The sequence below is a fragment of the Apaloderma vittatum genome, unplaced genomic scaffold, assembly GCF_000703405.1.
Source record: "Apaloderma vittatum isolate BGI_N311 unplaced genomic scaffold, ASM70340v1 scaffold10, whole genome shotgun sequence".
NCBI lineage: Eukaryota > Metazoa > Chordata > Aves > Trogoniformes > Trogonidae > Apaloderma > Apaloderma vittatum.
This window is the reverse complement of record NW_009693730.1, coordinates 29,096-53,237: the sequence shown is the minus strand read 5'-3', so window position 1 is coordinate 53,237 and position 24,142 is coordinate 29,096. Positions and strand designations below refer to the sequence as shown.

Sequence of the window (24,142 nt, the reverse complement as noted above, 5' to 3'; positions counted from 1 at the left end):
ATAGCTTCTAATAAAGTCCACCAGGTTTAGAGTAATACTTTCCTGATGTGGAATCGCCAGGCTATCTGCAGATAAGGTTTTAACTATTATTTACTACCAAGCTACTCATATACATCATTAATAGCATTCTGTTCATTTTCCACATTCTCTTTAGATCTTGGTCTATTTTTTCCCCAAACAATGAAAAATTTTCACCAGAAAAAAAAGAAAAAGGTATTAAAATAAATGGTCATGATTAATCTTTGTTCTGCAGTAGCATGGTAGAAAGGTTCCTGCACAGTCTGCCTGCTGCCTGCCTCATCCTGAGGGCAAGGACACCAGCCTGGAGATGACACGAGTTTTCAGGAATATTTGTGGGTTGGGGGAGGTTACAGGACAGCACACAGGGAAGTTTGGCTGCTGGCTTTGTGCCCAGCGACCTTTGCTTTCCAGGATGGGGATGTGGTGGGTTTTTTTAACCTGTAGAGCAGGAAGGCAGGGGATGCCCTGCTCCTCTTCTGTACCTGCTGTGTATTTTTTGCCATGGGGTCAGCTGCAAACACAGGAGTCCTGATCTCTTACCTGAATTGCTTTGAGGGGTGTAGAGCAGAAAGTTGTTAAACAAAGGAAGAAGCTCAGCATTTTTCTAATGATCTTTAACCCTTAGCTGCAGTTTCGAGAAAGTCAGGCAATACTTTTATTCTGTGTTGGTCCAGAGGGATCAGAAACAACTATTTATTCGTATTTGATGGACAGGCAACAAGGCACAAAGAGGCTAAGCAACCTGCCCAGGGCAGAACAAGGAACAAGCTCATCTAACCCAAGCCCTGGTGTCCTTATATTCTGGAAACAATCAATATCCACTTGCCTGGCAGAGGAAACAGGGAGACAGCAAATGCTGAAGTTTCTGAAAACCATTTTTCCAGAAGGCATAACAAAAGCAGCATACAAAAGGTAGCACTGGTAATGTTTGCTTTAAAGATGCTATACAGCAATATCTAAGGTTTTATACACTATAATCTAAACATCATTCCATGAGAATAGCAACATGGAAAAGCATTTTGGAGCTTCCTCCACCTTCTCAGCACAGAGGACTTCCAGTCTACCTTGCCTTGGAGCTTACAATTTAGAGACAAATACTGATGTGGCATTACAAAACCTGGACCCTCTCCGTGCTTGTCTCCGCACTCACTGCTGTAACGCGGGCGAGACAGACACCCCCATGTTCAGCTCCTTGCTTCACTGTAGAAATCCTGTGTGACCTCAGACAAGCCCCTTTCTCACAGACTCCTGTTGAAGAACAACAGCATCTTTCTAACTCCCCTCTCCTCCAAGGCAATGTGAAAAGAAGGGTCATGGTTTGCTTGCCAGCTGTGAGGGGCAAGTCCTCCCTTTTACAGAGCGGGTGAAGAATGACATGCTCCAGTAGATGCTGTGTGGTTCCACACCACAGGGGATCAGCAGGTTGCTGAAAATTATCTCATCAGTGAACCAGTGACATTGTTTCAACCGTTCCAGGAGGTAAAAGATGCTTCCCACCAGAACAAATGGATGCACACCCAGGGCTTGGATCCAAACCCTCCAGATGCTTCTTGAAGGAAGCTCGGATCAAAACCAACTTCTTTGCAATGCAGCAGGATGCTGCAGTGCCACCACATCCCTGAGCACTTCCAGGCCCCTGCTCATCACTTCCTCGCTGTACCCTGCCCCTCCAACCTCCTCAGAGCAGGAATAGCACCAGCCCTGCACAAAACATCACGGAGGAGGCAGCAGCTGCAGCCACATCCTGTTGAGAGCAGGGCTGCCCCACGCAGCCACAGGGTCAAGCAGGAGGAGGTGATGTGCTCGTGTTGGGTTCTGTCATTTTATGGTTGGGCCTCCCTCCAAGGACACTTAATAGCATTTACGTACCCCATAATGCACGCTGCAGGGTCACAACTCATAGAGGGCACTGCCTGGGCTGGTGGGGAGCACAGAGGCTTCCACCCCCTTCGCTTGCCCTTCCCTTGGCTCCCAGTGGAAGAGGCCCTGCCGTTGGAAACGTGAAGGCAACACTTTGTAGCTCAGGAAATACCCATTTCCAGTTTGTTTCAAATTCTCATCTACCACTTCTCTCACAGTGAAATATAAGGTTTATACTCTCTACAAGGAAGGATTTCTAATGCAGGTTAGGGGTCAGTTTGGTGAAGGGGGGAAGACAAAATAGAAATACTGCTGTTGGATAAAGCTCCAGAAATGGTGCTTTCTCTTGTTTGGAGGCTGAAGTGGGTCACTGAAAAACACATTTAAAAAACTGGTGCTAAATGATTCTGGCATTCTTTAGGTAAGAGTATGGGGATCTTTGGTTTCACAAGTGTGGGAGGAAGCTACTTCCCTCACATTTTACCTGAAGGATACTCTGTGCTTTTCAGTGTTAAGTACAACATACATGCCCCAGCTGGAAATAAAAGCAGATCCCACCAAAAGTGCTTTGCCCAGCAAAGCCAAGTTCATTCAGACACATGAGGCCGTTTCCTTCTTCCATTCTCACTTCACAAGATCCTCATAAGGGAACAGATCAAAAGAGAGAGTGTATGCACAGCTCTGCAGGTGGTTGTGTGTGCTTTCTTCCTCGTATCCTTGTACCTCAAATAATTTGAAACAATAGCTATGGAAAGAATTCTTGGAGTATTTCTAGAGCATCAACACAGCTACTCATTTGTCTTGGCCAAACACAAGGGAATTAGACTTGGACAAGCAGGTGTAGTGCAGCAGGAGACCTTACAATGGGGCTGACACATTCTGGTGATTTATTGAAACTGATGGCAACTTTTTTTTGGCTGAAGCATCAATTTTTTTAACCTAGAGGAGCAGCCCAGGAGACTTCATCAGTGAATTCTGGAGCACATGAATTCTTGTATTCTCCTTAAAGAAAAATAGAGACCTGTGCAAGAGACATTTTTCTGCCACTAGTCTTTGAAGTTGGAAGCTGTAAGAGGAGTTCAGCTTTGAGAGATGAGGGAAACATCCTGTCTCATCCCCTGAAAGTTGCCCTCCATGTAGCCCACATGCGAGATGTGCCAGTGAAGAAAGCAGATGGGGTGTGCTGTGGAGCTCAGGGGGAGCAACGCTCAGCACTTCAGCGGACTTGGGGAAGTCTCATGGTGATTTTTAACATTCAAAAGTTCCGTGAAGGATAATACCAGTGAAGAAAAAACAGAAAAGAAAAACAAACAAAAAAATCAACAAAAATCCAGGTCCTGCTTTGAAACCACTCCCATAAATCGTTTTTGCAATTGGAGAGGATGGAGGAGAATGACAAGGTAAAAGCACCATTGCTGGACACACAAGTAATGATCAGAGAAATAAACAAGTAATAATAAATATGTAAATAATAGTATGTAAGTAATAATAAGAACATAAGTAGCGTTCAGGGGAAATCCCCTGTAAGTCAGGCTTTGGCCAGTTCTCTGCACAGCCCCTTGATTGCCTCAGGGTAAGCTAGACAGGAAGAAATTGTGTCCTGACAATCAGAGACCCCCAGGGCAGGGCAGGGCAAGCAGACAGCAGTATTTGCCCACTGCTGCCACCTGGGCAAAACGAAGATCCTCAGAAAACATTGGAAAGGCAGGAAAAATAGTGCTTTTCCACATCAGAACCTACTAACACATTTTATACATTTGTAAAACAGGTCTGAAAGGAACATGCAGGAGGAAAGAAAAAATGCACCGAGCTGTGCTAGACACACAGTCCCTTCCAACTACATCCTATAGCCCATACCCGAGCATGTAGGAGGGAGTATGGCAGAGACACACATCTGCACAAGTCAAATACTAACTGCAGAAACTAATTAAACCTGCTCCAGTTACCTTAAGGGCAGCACACAGCTGCCAGATATGCTTGGGAGTACCAGAAGCTTCCAGGCTGGTTTCTGTAAAGCTCGCACTCAAGTATTCCCTTTTCTACTCAGTTACATTTCTTCCACACTGCATTTTCTAATACTGAAAAAAAAACCCCAACCTTCACAAAGCCTCCTTACAAGAAGTCCTATTAAAAACACATCCATCACATTATGAGAATTTACCACCTCAATAGCACGTCCAAAGAACCCACAGAGGAATTGCTGAAGCGGAATTGAAGCCATGCTGTGAAAATCAACCTGAATATTCTCTGTTAGCAAGGGCTGCTGTACCTGAAAAAAAAGAGAACATTACCCTAGGCTCAGACTCGCAAGTCCCTCCAGAGTTAAATGACACTGAGTTTTCTCCATGGGCAATAAAAAAAGCCCAAAATAAGCAGCCATAATGAGCAAGAGGCTTTAAAAGCAAAACCCTCAAGCTCTGTGGAAGTAAACGTGGTTGACTGGGAAAAGAAACAGTTCCCCTCGTTTGTCAAATGAAGCTCTCCTTTCCTCTCGTTTGTTGTCACTGCCAAGAGCTCCGACTTGCGTTTTCTTCCATGTGACAGGGGAGTTTGGTAGCTGTAATCCCCTTCATCCGGCTGGCCTGTCAGGGTTTACAGGCATTCCTTAAAAATAGAAGCAACCTAATCCCAGGTCAGCTAATTTAACAGAAGTTTCTGCAGAATTGCGTGGTTCTTTCAAAGCCAACGAGCAATAGTTCACAGCTGTGACAGGAGATGATTTGTTTCCTCTCTTGCCACTGATTTCACAGGCACATTCCTTGCTCTGTGTTGCCACAGGCTATTGTTCTGCTTCTCCTCATTCCCTTGATGTTTTATTTGCAGCTGAGGGTATCGATTTGCATGCAGATCCCACTGGAATTATTACTGGTACCCATATGACACCAACTGTCAAACAAACACGATGCAGCACCGTCCTCAAACCATTACAGGTTCATAATCCCAACAGAAACCGGAACGAGCTTTGTCACATTACTGGTTGCAATAGCAGCTTTCAAGAGAAAAATTGATCAGACTACTAGAAACTGTTTCGCACGACCGTCTGGGCTGCTACGTGCAAGTCAACAACCTATCTAGAACAGCCTGAATGGGTCATCAGAAATAAAAGCCAGGCTTTAATGATAGCTGCAGCCAAAGTGCTGTCTCCAAAGCGAGAAGATTCTTTGGGCTACAGATACACCTTTTGCCAGCCCAGCGTTAAATGACACCTCTCTAACTGCTGCCGTGCCTTGGAAATTCCTATTGCACCTTCACCGCTCGGCTTCGAAGCAATGACAGCAGCAGCCCGTCCCACCTGGAGTTCAGGAGCACTGAAGATACAGCAAGTGCCTTATTTCTGGATGGAAACAGAGCATTTCTTGAAAGACGCAAACATTTTCATTAGATTAGCCGATACGGTAAAAAAAAAAGCAGAGAAGCCCGAGCCATTCAAAGCACGGTTGCTGAGGCCATGTTGGATTTACTGTGCTTCACCAGCAGCGTAGGCACGTGGACAGACACTGGAAATATCCTCTCTTTGGGCTGGATCTCCCATTACTTTTAACCCCAACACCAGCCTCTTTAAAGAGACAGCACTGAGGAATATTAACGCAACCAGCACCCGTGCAGCCAGTCACCACACTTTCCCTTCGCAAAAGTACCGGAGCAGGAAGTATTTTTTAATTACTCGCAGTATTTTAACACACTGAAAAATTCTCCATTTAACCCAAAGTTCTTTTTGAAATGCGACTCGACCACCAGAGACGGAAAACGATGAAAGGCTTCAAGTTTTCATGTATTTTATTTACAGGCTGCACAATACAATTTATATACAAATGGCTTAAAATAACAAAGAGTAAGCAAGCTGAGCATAACAGTTTGATTATTTTAAATTAGGTTGTCTTGAAATAACTCCTGCAATAAAGTATTCTTCACCCTGATAAGCAAAAGTTAGTTCAACTTTAAGTCAACCCAAGGTCGTTTCATTTTTAAATACAGAATTCAAATCAGTTTTCCGGCCATTCCTCAATGTCAGGACACACTTTCGCATATACAGAACATCTCCAAACTATCAGGAAGGGAAATAACCAAAATTTCCTCGTGAAAAACAGTGTAACAGAACAGACTGGAGAAACATAGTATGTAAAACACTTGCGTGTTTTATTAACGAAAAGAAGAATGCAAGAAATACATCTGAGATTTCTCTCTCTTGGAAACAGAACTCATAGTCTGAGATCTAATTCACCCCCAGGTACAAGAGGTATCCTATGTCACTTCAGTACTTCAGGTTTTACTGCACAATTGTCTGTTAAACTCATCCAACGGTAAACCCCATCTCAACTGAAACTGCCTCCTGCACCAAGCAAAAGGAGAAGAGCGCTCAAAACTGCGGGAACTTACATTACGGCGCTTGACACCTCTGCTTCTAGAAAGCGCCTTACACCACCGCGGTAGGGAGAAAATTTAACATAGACTATGTTTTATGGAAATACAAGAAAATATAGAAGTTTACCATTTTGAAATTATATTTAAGGATGCATGTATTTTTATACCTATCCCCTAACAGTGCTCCTTCTGTTCAAGGTAACAACAATTGGCAATCCATGACAAAAGCTGTTTCTTTTTCCTTTGGCTGGTTTTAAGTATTACAATAGTCTAAGCATTTTAAGTCATGGTCACAGCAGTCCAGTCATGCTCGCTCTCCTCCTCTTGGTATGGCTAAAGACCACTTAATATAAATAATGAAGTACTTGCTACTTGATAGTCCATGATTACAGTATTTTGCTATGTTTATTCAGAAATACAAACACACAACACTTACTTTTCGATGTAGTGTCCAGGTCTCTGTAGCACACTTTGGAATTGCAGCACAGAAAATGTAAACCCAAAGGAATCGGGGAGGGGGGGAAAGTATCAAAAGCCACGGCTCCACAGAAAAAGACTGCGGTTTTCAGAACGTCTACTGCGGCGTCAAAAATGCAAGAGCCACATGATGTAAAATACCAAACTAGCACGGCCTCACTCTGCCGAGTGAAATTTGTTCAAAAAGGGTAAAATTCTGAACTGACATAAGTACCTCGTCGTGCGATTTAATATAAAACAAATTTTGACTGATAATACACAGGTCCAGCACAAATGAACGTGGACCTAGTCCTCGGATCCCGCCAGTTCCCTGGCTGCTCCCTCGCCCAGGCACAGCTCCAGAGCCAGGGGAGCTCACCCGTGGGAAGAAATACCCCTGCCAGGCACCCCAAGGGCTGCCCTGCAGAAGGAGGGCAGAGCCCCGTGCCCACACACAAGCTCTACCCACCCAGGAGAAAAGGTCATCACAGGAAAAGAGCCAGGAAGATCCCCTGGGTTGCAGAGAAGGTAATCTCTCTTCTGAATTATCATGTATGGAAACTCTCCCTCCAAATTATCCTGACGCTGTTGTCCCAGGCAAACACAGCATTCAAGGTCATGGGCTGGTCATCCTTAAACTGAATTTGGGGAAAAGTCATCGTGCAGCACGCATCTGCCACAGCATGCAAGAGTTTTGCTTCGGATCCACCTGGAAGTCAACTGTCCCTTGCATCTCCTTCTATCTCCTCATAGGCAGGATTACTCGTGCTATTTTATATTTTTTTTCATGGTCAAAGACAGAAATTCATTTTGGCAGAACGATGCAACATCAGAGTACTGCCAGCCCGTAAAGAAACTGCACTGTTGGTTACACATGCAGAGGGGACTGATTTCTCTGCATTAAATGAGGCGAACTAAATGACTTGAAAATTTACCTCCAAAAGGGAAGAAGCAGGAGACACAACATCTTCCTTGCATTTTTGTATTGGAAGTCAAATCATTTAGCTCTCCAAGATTATCTTCCATGCAAACTTACCTGTTTTTAAGCCAACTATCACCTGCAGTTACATTTGAAGTGCAGGAGAGTAACATCAGACTGCACGTTTTTTAGTGAAAGCGACTGCCTAAAAGCTTTTAAAGCCTTTTGCTTGATTCTGGAAAAACCCAATCTGTGTGTATTGCTGTGGGATTGTTTTTCTTAATATTAGAAAACAAAAAGCCTTAGCTGACACTGTCCATATCTAAACGACTAACGATTTTACTAGCAGAGAAATGCTATGGGAGTGTCCTTACTCAAGGAAAACTATCCAATTCACTGTCATTTACACATGAAGATTTTGTTTTTCTTAATCCCAGGCTATTTGGGTCATAAGTTTTTGTTTCAGATTGTGGGATTTTTCTACTATAGCTAGTGAAGGCAACTGCCAGACTTACAGGGCAGTCATAAGCAGCATCACTCTCTCTCCCTTTCTCATCTGCCAGATCCTCAAACACTATGCAGTTAACCGAAGGGAGTTTCTCCATGCTCTACAACGGGGTAGTTAGCCATATAGAAACCAGGATTTTCAACTAAAACAAAAACAAAACACCAACAACTTTGGCTTCTCTTCTGAAAATCCAAAAAGTCACTGACGAGACTACATTTGTAATAGTGTAAGTAGAAATTTTACTTTTTAAAAAGTAATAATTAAACACTCAGTTACATAAGGTACCGATTTGTCAACTGGATAATCAGTTGGAAAATTGTTTCCAATATGGGCTTTAAAACATTCTTTTACGTACATGCAAAACGTAACCATACCTCCTCTCTGCAGGAGAGAGACCGCTTGTTGTCAACGGGAAAAAAAAAACCAAAAAAACCCAAACATGCTGGAAGTCATAAATAGTATGAGGAGCGGCTCTTGGTAAGAGTTTTAATTACAGCCATTGTTGTTCAGAGGGACTTGATTTCAATATTAAAATGTTCTGTGGAATAGCAGATATAAAATCGATTAATTGGCACAATCACAAGTTTACAGAGGATTAGAACTAGTGTCAAACGTTTTGCTGTTGCTTTAAATACTGGTCATTTTTCCTTTGGTTACTTCCTACATTGCAGTATAGGTGGTAAAAAGACGACAGTGTCAGCTTTTCACACAAAGTAAAGTAATTACTGCTACTGACATTTAAGAGAAAAAAACTATTTAGTCACTTGGTAAGGACATACAAAGTATAGTTTATTTGGCAGAGGAACTAAAACACTTACTACAACTCCAAGAGGAAGCCGAGGAGAAACTACGCTCTTTGTTCTTCTCCTCACTTTCGAAGTTTCTCATGAAGTTCAATTTGGAAATCATGATTTCATCAATCTGAGATCTCATCAAGTCTCTAAATAACTGGCCCATCTGAAGTAAACAGCACAAGGTTATGACCTATTTGACTTGCCCGCTACTATCTGAATTTTCATGTTAACTACGCAGGTTTAGGCATTATTTTCATATCGATTTATAAAGTACTTCCAAATTTTTGCAGACCTTAAGCTTACATGTTAAGGCACTTACCATTCAAGTAAAACAGTTTTTATATAAACAAGCCTGGGAGATGGAGAGAACATTTTACCAGAACATCCACTCTTTTTTTTCTTGAAAGAAAAATAACATTGACCAAATATTTATAAAATTTTGCATCAAGAGAAAGGTTGTGTTTTATTATCTGAAATGAGCACAAAGTACACCTTCCACAATAACACTGAAAGCAGTGCAAAGACTGACAGTGACCTTTGACTAAAGGTAGTTCTGTAAAAAGAAAAATACCAAATAAATCAGTGCCCTGCTTTGATTGTTGTAAAATTTTTTTTTTTACATAAAAGTTGGTCCAAACTTACAAAAAAAGCACAAATGTGCATAGTTCAGAAGATCTGAAAGAGTGCCATAAAAAGCTGATGTCCCTAAATTTAGCATCCACTTAAAACTGCCAAAATACAAAATAAAATTCAGAACTAGAGTTTGTGAACATGTACAATCAATTTATCTAGTTTTCCGACAGCATGAGTTTTAAGCATTTTTAATTTTTCCTACTGTATGCAAGACCCTTTTCCACATAAAAATAAAGCTGTTGAGTTAACTTTATTCAAGTCTGTTGAACGGCTGCTTTAAACTGCAGCTGATGGGGGGCAGGGAAAGAAAGAAAGAAAAAGTTTTTCCAGATAAAAATCATGTGCCTGAGGAAAAACAGATACTCAATATGGTAATCCTCTGCCTCGCCCTCTCACTGCAGATGTGCTAATGTGTCCCCTGTATCCTTGGGAATAGCCAGGTCCTTGGGCAGGAGAAGTCCAAGTCTGTCCATGCATGTGGCCGATGCCACCTGGGTTTTCCTGCAAGTTACTTCCGTAGCTGTAGTTGTGCATCTTTGCGGGCAGGGAGCGCGTGCTCTCGGGCCCGGCGGAAGCGTCGCTGCTGCTCCCCAGCACCGGGATCGGGCCGTGGCTGTACTCAAACCTATGGTCTTTATCTCCACTAAACAGCATGGGGCCAGTGTTGAGGTAAATGTCTCGGTAACCAGTTACCGAGCCGGGAAAGGATTCCGAAAAGGCTGACGGAGGAGGGGCAGCACCAGAGTGAGATGAAGCAGTACTGTAGTTATCCAAAGACTGAATATCGGAGTTTCCGAGGAAGCTCCTCCTTTCTAACGCTCCAGATGAGCCGCTTCCTATGCCGCTTCCTATGCCGTCGCTCCCACCGAAATGGGAAGAGGAGAAGGAAGAGGATCCGAAGTTATCCTTGTAGTCTGGGCCCGCCACGTAGGAGTCTCTGCTCGGATAATCCACGCTCGCCTGCACCGGCTCCTCTGTCGTCGCCTGAGCTTGATGCTGAGCGAGCAGCTGCAGAAGAGCCGCTTTCACTCCTGCGTGAGGATCCGCTCCTGAAGAGTTAGTCAGAGGCAAATGCTGGTTCTCTGTCCGATAATCAAGGTCTTCATCAGTGAGAGGTGGAGGCTCCGGCGGCTCTGGGGGACGCTGGTCCGGAGGCAAGATTCGAGGGCGTTCTTGTTGTTCGGGTGTTCGGTTTAGAAGCCTCATCTCAGGCTGCCTAACCAAATCCTCTTGACCTGAGCAGACAAAAAGAAAAAAACAAACACCTTTGGAATAAAAATACATAGCAATGATACCAAAAAGAAAAGGACTCTTTCCTGGAACAATACAGAGGTTTGCTACTTCAATCCTCATTAAATTATTAGTTAAATTTATTGGCAGTTGGACAGATTATTTTACATCTTGTTTGCCTCAGGAGGGTGATGCAGGTTTCTCCTCAAAATAAGATTATTAGGTAAGCAGTGAAGGAAGAACAGAAAATATTCCTTAAAAAAAACAAAAACAAAAAAAACCACCCCCACAACAACAAAACAAACCCAAACCAAAACTCAATCAACACATAAGTACTAGAAGATTCAAAGAGGGATCAGAAAAGATTTACAAAACATAACACTAAAAAAACCCCACAACCAACTAACAAAAAACCACAAATGAAAAACACCACCCAAAAGACTCACCCAAACCACTTCAGAATATTTCTTTCAACAGCTGCAACCACCACAGCACCATACACAAACTACCACAGCGAGGTCTAACTAATATATACATTATAGATGTTTCTTATTGATATGAAAATTTCTGCTGCCTCACAGGGTCAGGGGGAAGGCAAGAGGGAAAGCCCTGTGATTTTGATTAAATGTATTAATACAAGTATTCAGACTGAAATAATGTTTATGGCCCAAAGAGTTGTGGCAGCCCCCTCCCTGGGAGTGTTCAAGGCCAGGTTAGATGGGGCTTGGAGCAATCTGGTCTGGTGGGAGGTATCCCTGGCCATGGCTGGGGGTTGCAACTAGATGATGTTTAAGGTCCCTTCCACCCCAAACCATTCTATGACATAATAAAACTGAAATAGCAATCTCAAAAAATTGACAACAGACCACTAAACTGAATAAGAAAGGCACCTTCAAGTATGTGCGTTAGTGACAGTTAGGGGCAACCATGTACAGAATTCTACACTAAGAAATTGCTCTAGTCAGCATTAAAAGGAAAAATAAAACACCCTTTCACCAAAACAGACTTTACTTAAACAGTCAAAATTGGCAAATTCCATCTACGAATTTGATAGAGGACATCCTCCTCTCTGCCACAACCACCGCTTCAAAAACCCCAAACCCCCAGAATAACAATCAACATGACTGGTTCATCAGAAACACCACCGGCACTTGCGTACCTCTTAGAACAGGGACCATCGTTTGCTCTGAGTGGCACCTGTTACAGCAAGATTACACAAACTCTGTGATCCAGACGCACGGCGTGACAAAGATCAATTTAATCATCTCGCCTATACTCACACAGACTTGGTATGGTTAACACATTAACTCTTTATCCCCCAAACTAAGACATCTAAAGCCCTTCAGTACCTGCAGACGTATATAACGACTTGATGGGATGCGGATAGCCGGGTGCCGGAGATTCCACGTCATCCCGGCTGACAGACGCAGGAGTGGTGGGCTCCGGCGGCTGCCTGAGTTGTAACGACATTTCGTTTCCTGATCCGTTTTCCTTCTCCTCTGACATGAAATCTTTTTGTTTTGTTTGCTGAGCTTTTATTAACTGAGAGAGCAGAACAGCAAATGCACTCTGTACAGCTGCCTGGGCAGCATCAGTCTCGACTTTAGGCTGGCTCAGCTGAGCGGGTGGTACAGGAGGCTGCACGACACTCGGCTGTTTTAGAGGCTCCTGTTCCGGCAGTGGTGGTGGAGGCGGCGGCGGCTGCTGCTGTTCTGACTGTTTTTCACCTGCTGACAAAATTCCAGCAGGAAGATTTATTTTATTTAGTTGCTGCTGAGTCTCCGGGTTTACCTTAATATTCAACACTTGGGCAAACTGCGCCAAACTAACACTTGTTTTAGACTGTAGCAGGTTTAGCAGGATTGCCACTTCATTCTGGTTTAACTGCTGTCCAGTGCTTGTTTTTGCTAAAGACAAAAAAGGTGGGTTTTAAGTATTATTTAGAACTGGCACATTTCAGAAACTCAAAAGTAAGACTAAACTAGCATGGCTGACAAGACTGGCAAAGCACATGCATGGACAACATAGAAATTGAATGTTTTTATGTAATAACAGCATTCGGGGAGTATCTATAAGAAATGGATTAGTAAGATCCAATATTACGGAAGTGACTTCCGAAGGGTGTGCACACGCACTTGGATAGATGAGAAACGTCAAGCTGGAGCTCAATTTTCCACAATACAACTAAGCTGGGGCTTAGAGCCACCTGCTCTAGGTATCTGCAAGTTTTCCAATCCTCACAAAACTTCCTACCTCTGACGTATCATATCCCTCTGTTAAAAAGTGACCACCTGCAAAATGCATTTCCAGAGGTATTCTGGCCCGTTCTAATTCAGAATCTGGATTCTAACACCTGCTCAAGTGACCAGGCCCTGGGTGACCCCAAAGTTAGCTGTATAAATGTAAAGGCAAGTGCTGAGTTTGAAGGACAAGAAGTCAACCACCGAGTAGCAGGAAAACGCAGGTTTGTGATGATATATACATCAACAAAATGGGAGTTTTGTCACAGATAAGAGGAGATTACGATGATGCAAGGGAATATGAATAAGTAAGTCAGAATATCAATGCAGATTCTTAGTTTCAAATATCTATTGCGGTAGTTTATTTTGAAAGGTGAAGAGAAGCAGCATGGATTTCAACGTACCCTACAAGAACAGCTTAAAGAAGTAGTTAAGAACTAAAATAGGAGCATGTGTGACTACTGTACTGGCAGAGCCCTGATTTTTTTTAACCCAGATCAACACAAACACATTCTGTCCTCTTCTATCCCTGCCATTCTGCTATATAATTATATATGAATATATAAATCCATAGCAGATTCAAAAATACACACACACACACAAAAATATTAAGTACTTGACTTGCAAGACTAAGAGCAATACAGCTGCAGGGTGCTACAAAACCCACAACCCAGTATCTAGCTGTGGATGTGCACTAGGGTACAAGCACTTGGAACCTACTCTGGAACCAGGGACTTCAACAAATTTTTATATTTATATAAATATATAAATAAAATTACCTTTTATTTGGCAATAGAGGAGAACTCATAATTTTTAATGCCTTGTACTGCTGGCTCTCACTCAGATGTGATGCTTAACACTCAAACTTCTCTTAGACTCTATTAAAAACTCTGCAGAAAAATGCCCAACAGAAATCTACCTACTCCACAGTCTTTGGTTAGTTCCAAGTCTATTCCAGAAGTAAACTGTATTCTGAGAAATCTGGTAGTTTTTACCAGAATTATTGAGAGCTCTGTACAGCTCCTGTTAAATAAATTGTAAGATGCAACAACCAAGGGTCCCATTCATGAATCAGAGCACCAGCAGTTCATTCAAGGTGGTTTTAAACGCTTCTTTTGGGGTGCTCAGAAACAAGAGCAAGAGTCAAATTTAACGCATGCATTTGTACATGGCGTTCTTCAGTGTGCCTTACTGCTATTACCTAAGGTGCACTGTGGCTTCCACAAGCGTTTTGCTTAATACAGAAAACACTTCGATGCTGAACTGTCTACACTCCACTGAAAATTAAACTGTCATCTTTTCTACCTAGACATATTTTTCTACATTCATATGGGCAAACAGCAATGTAGGTCCGAATGATTCCTTCTCTAGTTGGTCGGTTTATTTTGCATGGTTAGTATGAATGACTAACAAACACAGCACTCTCTCACTGGGCTACCTGTTATAAAACTACAAAGAAAATAACTACTAGCCTTTGGACTCCTTAACTTCCATACAGTTTTCATTTGAGTGGGGGAAAAAAATTAAGGGCTTGAAAATACTCCCAAAACTTTAGCCTAAACAGACAGAGTGGCAGAAGCTCATAGCTGGCTTACAGTGAGAGACAGGAGAAAACAGGAGCAAGAGGTGATAAACTGGAATAAAATACGATCAAAAGAACTAATTTCTATTTATCTTTGCGCACCATGTCTGAAGCTCTGCTCTATTGTTAAATAAAGAGTTGATTCAAGATCGTCAGTGGTAAAGAATTTTCAAAGAATTTTCTGTGAATGCATTTACTGATTTCTTATATCAGTGACACAGGATTTATGGTCACCTTGCACAATCAAAAATGGACTAAATTAAACTTAGCAGGTATCCATTTGGTGATGTTACTCTGAATATTTCTACATATTATGAGGGAACTATCATCAAACTACAGAGTACCTCAATTGGTGCCTACATAGGAAACCATTATTTTTTTATATTATATTCATAAAACTGGTCTCCAAGTAAGATACTTCTGTTAAGTTTCAGAATTAATGGCTGTGCAATTTGCAGAGGTAGATACTTGTTCTACCAGGTTTTGGCAGGGGGGAGTGTTGGTGGGGTTTTGGTGTTCTGTTTTGGTTTTTTACAAGTTGGTTCAGCCCCAACAACTTGGAAAGGTGAAAACTAACATAACATGCAGAGGAAATTTGTTTTACTTGATGTGATGAGTTTTCGAAAATCTGCCTTCTGATCAGTTTTTTCCATACCCATAAAGTCCCTCCAATCTATGCAGATTGTGAGGAACTTGGAGAAACAGCTGGTTTGTGTGATAACAGAAGAATTATAGACGAACAAGAGAGAAATCCCCTCAAAATGCAGAGCAAGGCAGTTGCTCTGACCAGATTGAAAAAATCAAGCTAAACTTAAAAGGAACACCTGGTTTCCAAAAGCAAAGGTAAACTTTTTGTAACGAAGGTTTAACTTACAATACCGTTCCTCCCTCAAGAATCCAGGAGACGTCAGTGCTCTGAAAACAACACCTAAAATTTCTAGAGGTGCAATCCAAGTAGAAGGTAATTTTAAGAACCGAAAATATTACTGACCAAGTGCTACACTAGAGTTGCCCTGAGTTTTGAGTTGGGAAGAAGTTTGCATGCCTTGTGGGGTGTTGGTTCTGCTCTCATCCATGCCTAGAGACAGATCCTTCCTCGGGACTTTAGTTGCTGTGGCGTCATCAGTCATGCCCATCTGCTTCTGTCTTCTACGTTTCTTACTCCACAGCTCGTGGCAATCCTGCCACAAAGGAAGGCTGCAAAAAAACAATGAGAGAGAACCAGTTTTACCTCACAATTACTTCTTTCCTTTAACCATGTTGGTAAAATAAATGCTCAAATTCTAGAAAATGTAACTTTTGAAAGACGAACCTACTGGAACTTAGAAATACATCAGAAAAATTCCCAAAGCCAGTAAAAAAAAAAAAAAATCTCAGATCTGGATTTTTCTAGCTGAAATGTCTTCACTGATTGCCTATCTCAGAAGCACAGGTCCCTCTAACAGAAAAGGGGAACATGTATCTTAAAATGAGAATCAAAGTTACCTTCTCACACCCTTACCTAGGAAAAGTCATATTATTTGTGTAAATCAAGAACTCCAAAATCAATGCTGCACACTCACTATAATACAATTTGCAGAGTAATAGATAACAGAGTTACGGATATGAAATTCCTTTTGTCTCTTTGTAAAAGCAGTGTTTCAGAATATTTGTCCACAGTAACAGACACGGCTATCTAGTATTTACAGTTGTACAGCACTGACTACCCGGAAGTACCAGAGGGAAGAAAAAAAATGTTGCAGAAATAAATAACACTTGACACTAGTAAAGTTAGGATACTAGGAAGAACAAGTGATATCCCAGTCCTTTAAGATAGAAAAACGCAGAGGCAAAAGTCTCATAAGAAAAGGTCTGCCCTGAGTTGTGTTCCCTGCGGGTGTCCTAAGGAACACAGAGATGCGTCCCACTGGAAATACTGAGACAGGCAGTACAGGTAGTGCCTTCTGTTTTCCTACTACATATTAATAATTGCCTGAGCAGTTCCCTCACTCAGGAACACAGAAAAATCGGGTGACAAGAGCCACTGGAAAGGCAATTATGACAACTGCGTTCTTTATTGTCTCCCTCCGTACAGCAGGTCAAAGACCTGCAAAGTACTGGAAGCCAACTGGAAGGCAGCGACAGCTCATTGTGAGAAGTATCCTGCAGTCCTTGCAATCAGCACTGTCACTTCTCTGAACGAACAGTAGAACTTCAGTGTTTCAAGAGAACAGTCAACACTTTCCTGTGCACGCTCTGTCAGAAGTGAGAGTGGTTCCTCTCAGTTTTTAAAAGGACAGCAACAATTAGTTTGTTCCAAATTTCCACATATCAATTTCTAGAATGGATGCACTACGAAGCCCCTCAAAAAAACCCAAATTTCTTTCAATTCACTTACTTTAAAATGCATATAAGCACATAAGGTTGTGAGATTTCAGTGAACAGCCTAAGATCACCGATTACTGATATTCAGTGATACATATAGTCATATTCAGGCAATAAAACCTCTTACCCTCATGTATCAGGAGCATTAGTAACATCTGCAAGTATCAGTAATAGTAATAGTAACAGGTAAGTATCAGATTTTTAATAAAATTCTTACTCAAAACATTTTTTCCAGTTGGCAACTAATTAAAAAGAAGTCAGCATAGGATGCCTGGAAGGTACAACTGACTCAAGTAATACTAAATATTCTAATTAGACAGCTATCTTGAGGGAAGAATGAAACACGCAGATTCTCTAACACCTTTTCATTGTTCTTTTCAGGGCTCATCCATACTGATTAAAATGACATTTAAGTCACTCCAAAAACCCTACTGGATGTTGCAGTACACTTCCTCTCAGAAAAAAAAACAACTGGAAAAACCCTTCAGAAGTATTTAGTTTCTCCTGCCTGTAAAACCAACAATCCCATCTGGCACAGGAAACAATTTATGGTATTTCACTTTATCTCTCAGCTACCTTTGCAGAATTATATACTCAGCATCATTCTATCAAAGGCAATTCAGATTCATGAAGTAAATCAAAACCCTTGGAAAAAAACAGACACTCATAAACAGAGATAAAAAGGGAAATGACAGGGTTTCAACATTAGAAACATTCTTATAAGAGTATATTTTTTAAAGATATGAACTCAATAACTAGTTCTAGGAGCAACAAATGAAACAGTTTTCAGATCTTCACAAGCACGGCTACCACAGCACAAGAGCCATTTGACTGCACAACCGTTTTAGAGCAGAATCACCACAGAACAAGTGCATTTACCAATGTTTTTGTTCTGCCACTATCCACTTTAACTGAAACTCAATAAGCTTAATGAAATCAGGGCATGTTTGCATTTCGTAGAGGTAGGGGACCAGTACCAAAGGGGATTACTTACTCTGGAGGAGGCATTTTAGATGGTTCCACATCTCGCAGAAACTCACACTGAAGAGCTTGTTCGGCCGTGCAGCGCTTGCTGGGATCCAGAGCAAGCATGTAATCGAACAAATCTAACGCAGCTGGTGGGATGCTACAAAAAACGGAGAAAAGCAGTACATTCTTATCTTGAACCACACATTTCGGTGCAAAATTTTAATAAACACATCCCTTCCAAAATAACACGTCATTAAGTCCTTCAATAACTTACATCCTAACAAAATCCAATGACAATTTGAGCTCAGTCATCAGAGGTAGAGCTAAAACTTCACCTTTTTATTACCTGTACAAGCACATAAACTAAGCTTTTAGTTGTTTAATTGCTTGAAAAAATCTTACAAACAAAAAAGCCTACACACCTTTTTAAGCCAAGAGTACATTGTTACTTTACACTTTGAGACTTAGCAGTTGGAGAATTGCAGTTTTGATCAGTCCATGGACAATAATTCTATTGCTTTAAAGATACAAGCCTTATTAGTATAAACAAGATGATATACTTCTGAGACCCACCAGAATCAAAACAGGGAAACAAATCCTTGAAAATAAGCTTACAGCTGTTTTCCATAACTTGCACGTGTGATATTTGAACAAAACTAGTTCAGTGGTAGGACTTTAGAACACACGGTTCAGATAACTCCTCTGTGTTCAATGAATTTATGACCCAAAAGACTCTAACGTTAACCAGGCATGTTTAGCTGTAGCCAGTTGTCTTAATAAAACACAGTTAAGTACTCTGAGCTGGTTTTTGGACAGGGACAACAAGCAGGTGTACTAATCATGGAAAACAAATGTTTCCTTAGGTGAAAAACGACAGGTGGCTGCAATTTTAGGGCCTTCTTCCCTCTTCTTGAAGCTCCTATTAAATAGGAGTTACGACAAGCTCGGTAGGTATCATGGGAAGGATAAGAACCCAAAGCCATTTTTCTTTACATTTAATCTACACTCATTCTCCAGAAAATAGCACAGTTCATAAAGTATCCAGGAAAACTTAATGCTACTACAGTTGACCAAACTAATTCTTCATCCTTACAAAGCAAACTCTTCTCTCAGTTTTCGGCGATACTGCTTCTTTGGTTTCATTGTGTTGAAATAAGCTAATTTGATAACATCAGGCCACACTGCTGGACAAGGACTCCCACAAATTCGGCTGCACCAAAAAGGAGGAAAAACAAACAAAGTATGAGATCCAAAATTACAAGTGAGCACAGCTGTAATTTTACGTTTGCACATATGGTGAACAGAAAAATAATTGTTAATTTTAATGTTCACGGTTTTTCAGCTAAAATTTCTCTACTGTCCAATGTCACCTACTTTAAGAAGTTTTCTGTTTCTGCCTCACTCCACCCTGAGTATCCTCCACATAGATTTAAACAGTTAGTGTGAGAGATCTAATGATCTACTAGTTATATGCCCCAAGTGCTACGCAAACCAATCTGACTTTACGCTCATCAGGGTATGTAACTTTCAGGAGGAAAAAGAAAAACTATAAATCTATTTTTTCCTACCAGAATTTACTTCAGCACTATCTTTGAACATTAAGGTTAGAAAGGGTAAATGCAGAATTGTTGACTGTAAGGTGATGGTGGTAGAGACGTTGACAAAATTGTTATATTACATTTAAACTGCCAAAAACGCTTAGGATCAGTGAAGAGGAAAAAAGAGCCAAAACCAAGAGCTTCCAGCAGAAGAAAAATGCAACACAACACAAAGAGAAAAAACTTCCCATGACTGCGCTGTCATGTGCTTCAATGCCATCTAGTGCTCAAAAGCAAAAATCTCCCAACTCACAGGTTTTGTTCTCCCCACACTGAGAATGACCACTCATCTGCTTTGCACCTCCTAAAAACTTCATTTTTCCAGGCCAGCTAATAACATATTACACATAAACATGCTACTGTTTAATCTGTTTTGAAAAACAACTTCATAATATTTTCATTATTTTTTAAAATAATGTTGACCATTTCCAGTTCAGGGTCTGCAAGTTCTGTAGGACTCACTCTTTTCCCCTTGTTGTTATGAAGAGGACCTCTCCTCACTTATGAGGTCAGTTAGGGTATCGGAATCAAGTGCAATTTTTGTTTGCTGAATAAAGAAAAAAAAAAAAAGGATGCTCTGCTTCCACTGAGTTATATACATACCATTCTGTGATTTACTGAGATAAGGAAAGAGAGAACTTTTATGTCCATAAAGAGTCTGGCAGTTTGTAAGGGAACAGAAATATTCCCACAAAAATAATAAAGCCCAGGTGTGTATGCAGAAGGCTTGAAACAAGAACTTAAAGCCAGGAGCGTGCCAAGTACCTACTGCTCCCAAATCCCACTTGTCCTTATTTTTGTCTATGTTTGTTTTGAATTGCTGCAAGGAAGGTGTAAAACCATCTTAAAAAAATAACGGGTATTTTGACTACTCTCTCTTTACAACTTCTGCAATAGGTAACTTCAGCTGCTCTACAAAAAGTCATCTTCCTATTCAACTGTAAATTGCTAGGACCACAGAATACTCTGAGTCTGAGCAAAAGTCACTCAGGACAATAAATGAATACTTGTAAATGTTCACAGTGTGTTTTCCCCAATTTTAACTCTAACAAAAGAAAAGAAACCTGACAATTTATGAGGCAGCTACTACATGGTGGTGCTTACAAGTTACCTTATAAGTTCCAGTTGAGCAAGCTCTTGATTTGCTTGAAATATTGGCTTTTTTGTAAAAAGTTCACCCAGGATGCAGCTGTAAAACAGTTTTGCACAATTTCATCATTACGTCTTTCCATATAGACTGGCAGAAACGTTAAAGTTGTATTTTTGGCTTGTTTTTAAGCTTGCTACACTGCTGTACCAAACTCTTACCCACAGCTCCAGACATCGATAGCCGGCGTGTATCTTTCTTCTCCAAGCAGAAGTTCGGGAGGCCGATACCATAATGTAATAACTTTGTTGGTATATGGTCGGCTGTTGGGGGGAGCAAAAAGAGAGGACTATCATTTTACTATGATCTCCTTTACGAGAAAGTGATGCTCTGAAGACTTTACTTCTGTGGTGCTGTTTAAGAACAGCACAATCTTCCACTCCCTTTTCCTAATTTTAGTCCTGCAAAGCTGCGACTGCACAAAAGCAAATGCAACAGTGTGTGCAAGGCTACCAAAGGACAAACCGAAGAAATAAATAACAATCGCATAGCTGATGCAATGCTACGTGAATCCTGCATCTCAATTATCATTCAGGTACCAATACCGTATATTTATTACATTGCTGGTCATTTCAGAAGAAGGACCTAGGTGGATAAAACCAGTAATTTCTAGGCAGCTACTGATTATTAGAATACTGAATACTAAATACTAAAAGCATCTTGAAAAGAAAAAGTCACTTTCATGTCTGCAAACAGGAACAAGAGACAAAGCATTTTTCTTCAACTACATCCTTCAACAATTTTGATTCCAAAGCCTTTGTTTCCAGTATCTTCCTATATATCACAACATCTTTAATTCTTTACAGCTCAGAGCAGAGATTTTGATCACTGAGAATAATCCTTTCCACCCTCACACTAAGGCAAGGATTTCCACTATCACAGACACACTTTTTTAAATTTTATTTTTATTTTTTTTTGTGGACAGGCTGAGATCAGCATTGACAGTTCAGAATGGAAGACAAAAAACAGATGCCAGATGTTGTTTCAACCAGGGTGTCTTAAAAAATGATCTCAAAATTCTTTCAGTTTTAACAATCCACTCTTACCAACACTAGGTAACTCCAAACAGAAAGCAGAGTAACTAACTGTGGAGTTTGAACAGCATGAAGCTCTTATAACGTACTCAGCGGTACAGGTATCATTTCTGCAAAATCTCCCATGTCTTTGTTTTAAAGAAAAGAAACTCCCCAGTTCATTTTTAAAATATAGTACATCTTTGGGAACAATTCCATCATTTCTTGTATTTATCTCTAAAGCAAGTATTCCTCTATGAAATGGTTACATGGTATGAACTTTCTCTACAGATACACCACTCATATATTAGTGTACGATATTTTTTATTTGAACAGATGCTTTCTTACACAATCTGTTGTATCTCCTACTCCAAAAATCAAATCCACCAGCATAACATTTAAAGGAGCATAACTACAACAACTTATAGGAAGTTGCTTAAAATTAAATTTTTATTTCCCTCCTGTTATGCCTCTACTAAATTCTGTACCCTTTTGAAAAAATACTACTTCTAAACAACAGTAAAAAAAACGTAAAGTACAGGAATTTAAAGCAGCAGCTGTCATACGCTCGTTGGTACACATTAATTACGTTACTGCAGGTCAGAAGCTACACAGAAGGAAAATGAACGACAAAGCAATTGTCAAAAAATCTACTAATGAGATTCTAGTTATCCTCCCAAGTTCAACTGGCAATTCTATTAGCTAGCATAATTACATTTTAATCTTGGTTTCATTTATGTATAATGGTGTAATACTGTTGCCATTTCATGTACAGTAAAATCTGTTATTTGCGCTATAAAGACACTGAACTTCCAACCATTCAATTCTTAAGGAACAGTTAGTTTTAGAGGCAAAATTTCAATTTATTTAAAAACAGATAAAAAATCCCACCTGGTAAGGGAAAAAACCTAGGACAGTTTGGTGCACATGAAAAGAAGAATGAAGCATGGCATCAATCCCTTTTATTCTAAGTACATCCAAAAGAAAAATTAATTACACAGCAGCTGCTTAAGATTATCTTACCCTGCAACTACACTCAATGGTTTTCATAACTGTACTTAAGCATAGGTTCCTGAAATAACAGCTCAGAAGACAGTGAAGCTAATGCTATCAGGTTCAACAAAAAGCTCAGAGCTCTGTTCAGAAACAATAAACTCCTAAAGCTAGAATTATGGATATTATTTCCCAGATTCGGCATGCAGAAAATTAAAGTAAGCTCAGGTAGCTAATATTCTCTGTATCCAACCACCTGACATACATACTAGTATAATGAACATTCAGCCTGAATTTTGAAAAACCAGTTCCACATGACAAACATATGACATTACAATATAAATATAGAAGTTCTTAATCATAAAAACTGTGCACCTGTTTCCTGGAGTACAAGCATAATGAAGCCAAGAACAACAGAAGCACAAGTCGAAAAAAGTTTCAGAATAACTTTTATTAAACTTATATCATTTTCCAGCAGATTCAACAGCACTGACTGCCTAAAGAATACAATGAACCTCTTCAAATGTAAGGTTAAATCTTACACAAAAGTAATGTTTAATTAAAAAAAAAAAATCCACAAAAAACCACCCTGTATACTAATTTGTTTCAGGAAGAAAAAAATTTGCTTTACCTAAATGAACTCTTTGTAGGTATAGCAACAGAAAGAATACACTTTAGGTTTACAGGACCAGAAACTAATAGTAAAAAACTTACATATTAATGCAACCAACTTAGGACTGCAATTCTTCATTTCCGATCAATATACAGCCACCCTCTATGGTTATCTATCCAGAATAATACACTGAGAAAAGCAAGGCACTTGCACAGAGAGAGTTTTGGGGTTTTATGCAAGTGCAAGACAATATGCACTTCTTTCCCTTTCCTAAGCAATTGCTCCTATTACAGTACAATAATGCTTCCTCTAAACACAACAGTATTCTGGCTCTTACAATACTTAAGAGTTATACAAAAAAATTAAGCTTCTGAATACTTTCTCGTAGTATAATTGTATCTTACCTTTCTTCAGAGTTGTACAGCCGAGCAAGCCCAAAATCTGCAAGCTTTATCTGCCCTCTGGTGGAAAAAGCAAAGAATTCTTTAGCACTTAAACCTGTTAAATTTCCTGAACTTTGAGGTTTTGAGACAATTGCAACTGATCTTCACCAAACCACATTAAAGAGAAGGCAATGACTTAAAAATCTATGCAGCTCTTCACTAAAATACACTTACTGGAAAGAAAAAACAAGAAAGTAAAATTAGGTATGCTCATCAAATAGCATTTACATCACTGGATGTTGGACAAAATTTAGGTGCAAAGTATTCAAATCAGTAACTGCAAGAAAAAAGTGAGGGAGGGAAGCTGCTGTTTTCTCATGCCTTACTGCTTGCATAAGTATTCACGCAACAAACTATCAGCAGTCATACTTTCGGGTAGGAAGCTGTCAAAGTCCTG

General features: G+C 40.4%; 1 protein-coding gene across 1 annotated transcript in view; it reads right to left on the bottom strand.

Annotated features, from left to right (window-relative positions):
• Nucleotides 1-9,309: 9,309 nt before the first annotated feature.
• Nucleotides 9,310-24,142, bottom strand: part of CDK13 (cyclin-dependent kinase 13) — a 29,744-nt gene continuing 14,911 nt past the window's right edge. Inside the window, exons 5-12 of the mRNA XM_009864423.1 lie at nt 23,707-23,763; nt 20,845-20,946; nt 20,648-20,725; nt 19,032-19,148; nt 17,964-18,095; nt 15,651-15,802; nt 12,133-12,690; nt 9,310-10,788 (exon numbers count right to left, since the gene is read on the bottom strand). Coding sequence (XP_009862725.1) covers nt 9,917-10,788; nt 12,133-12,690; nt 15,651-15,802; nt 17,964-18,095; nt 19,032-19,148; nt 20,648-20,725; nt 20,845-20,946; nt 23,707-23,763 — 2,068 coding nt within the window. The 3' untranslated portion in view covers nt 9,310-9,916. The remainder of the gene's footprint in view (nt 10,789-12,132; nt 12,691-15,650; nt 15,803-17,963; nt 18,096-19,031; nt 19,149-20,647; nt 20,726-20,844; nt 20,947-23,706; nt 23,764-24,142) is intronic.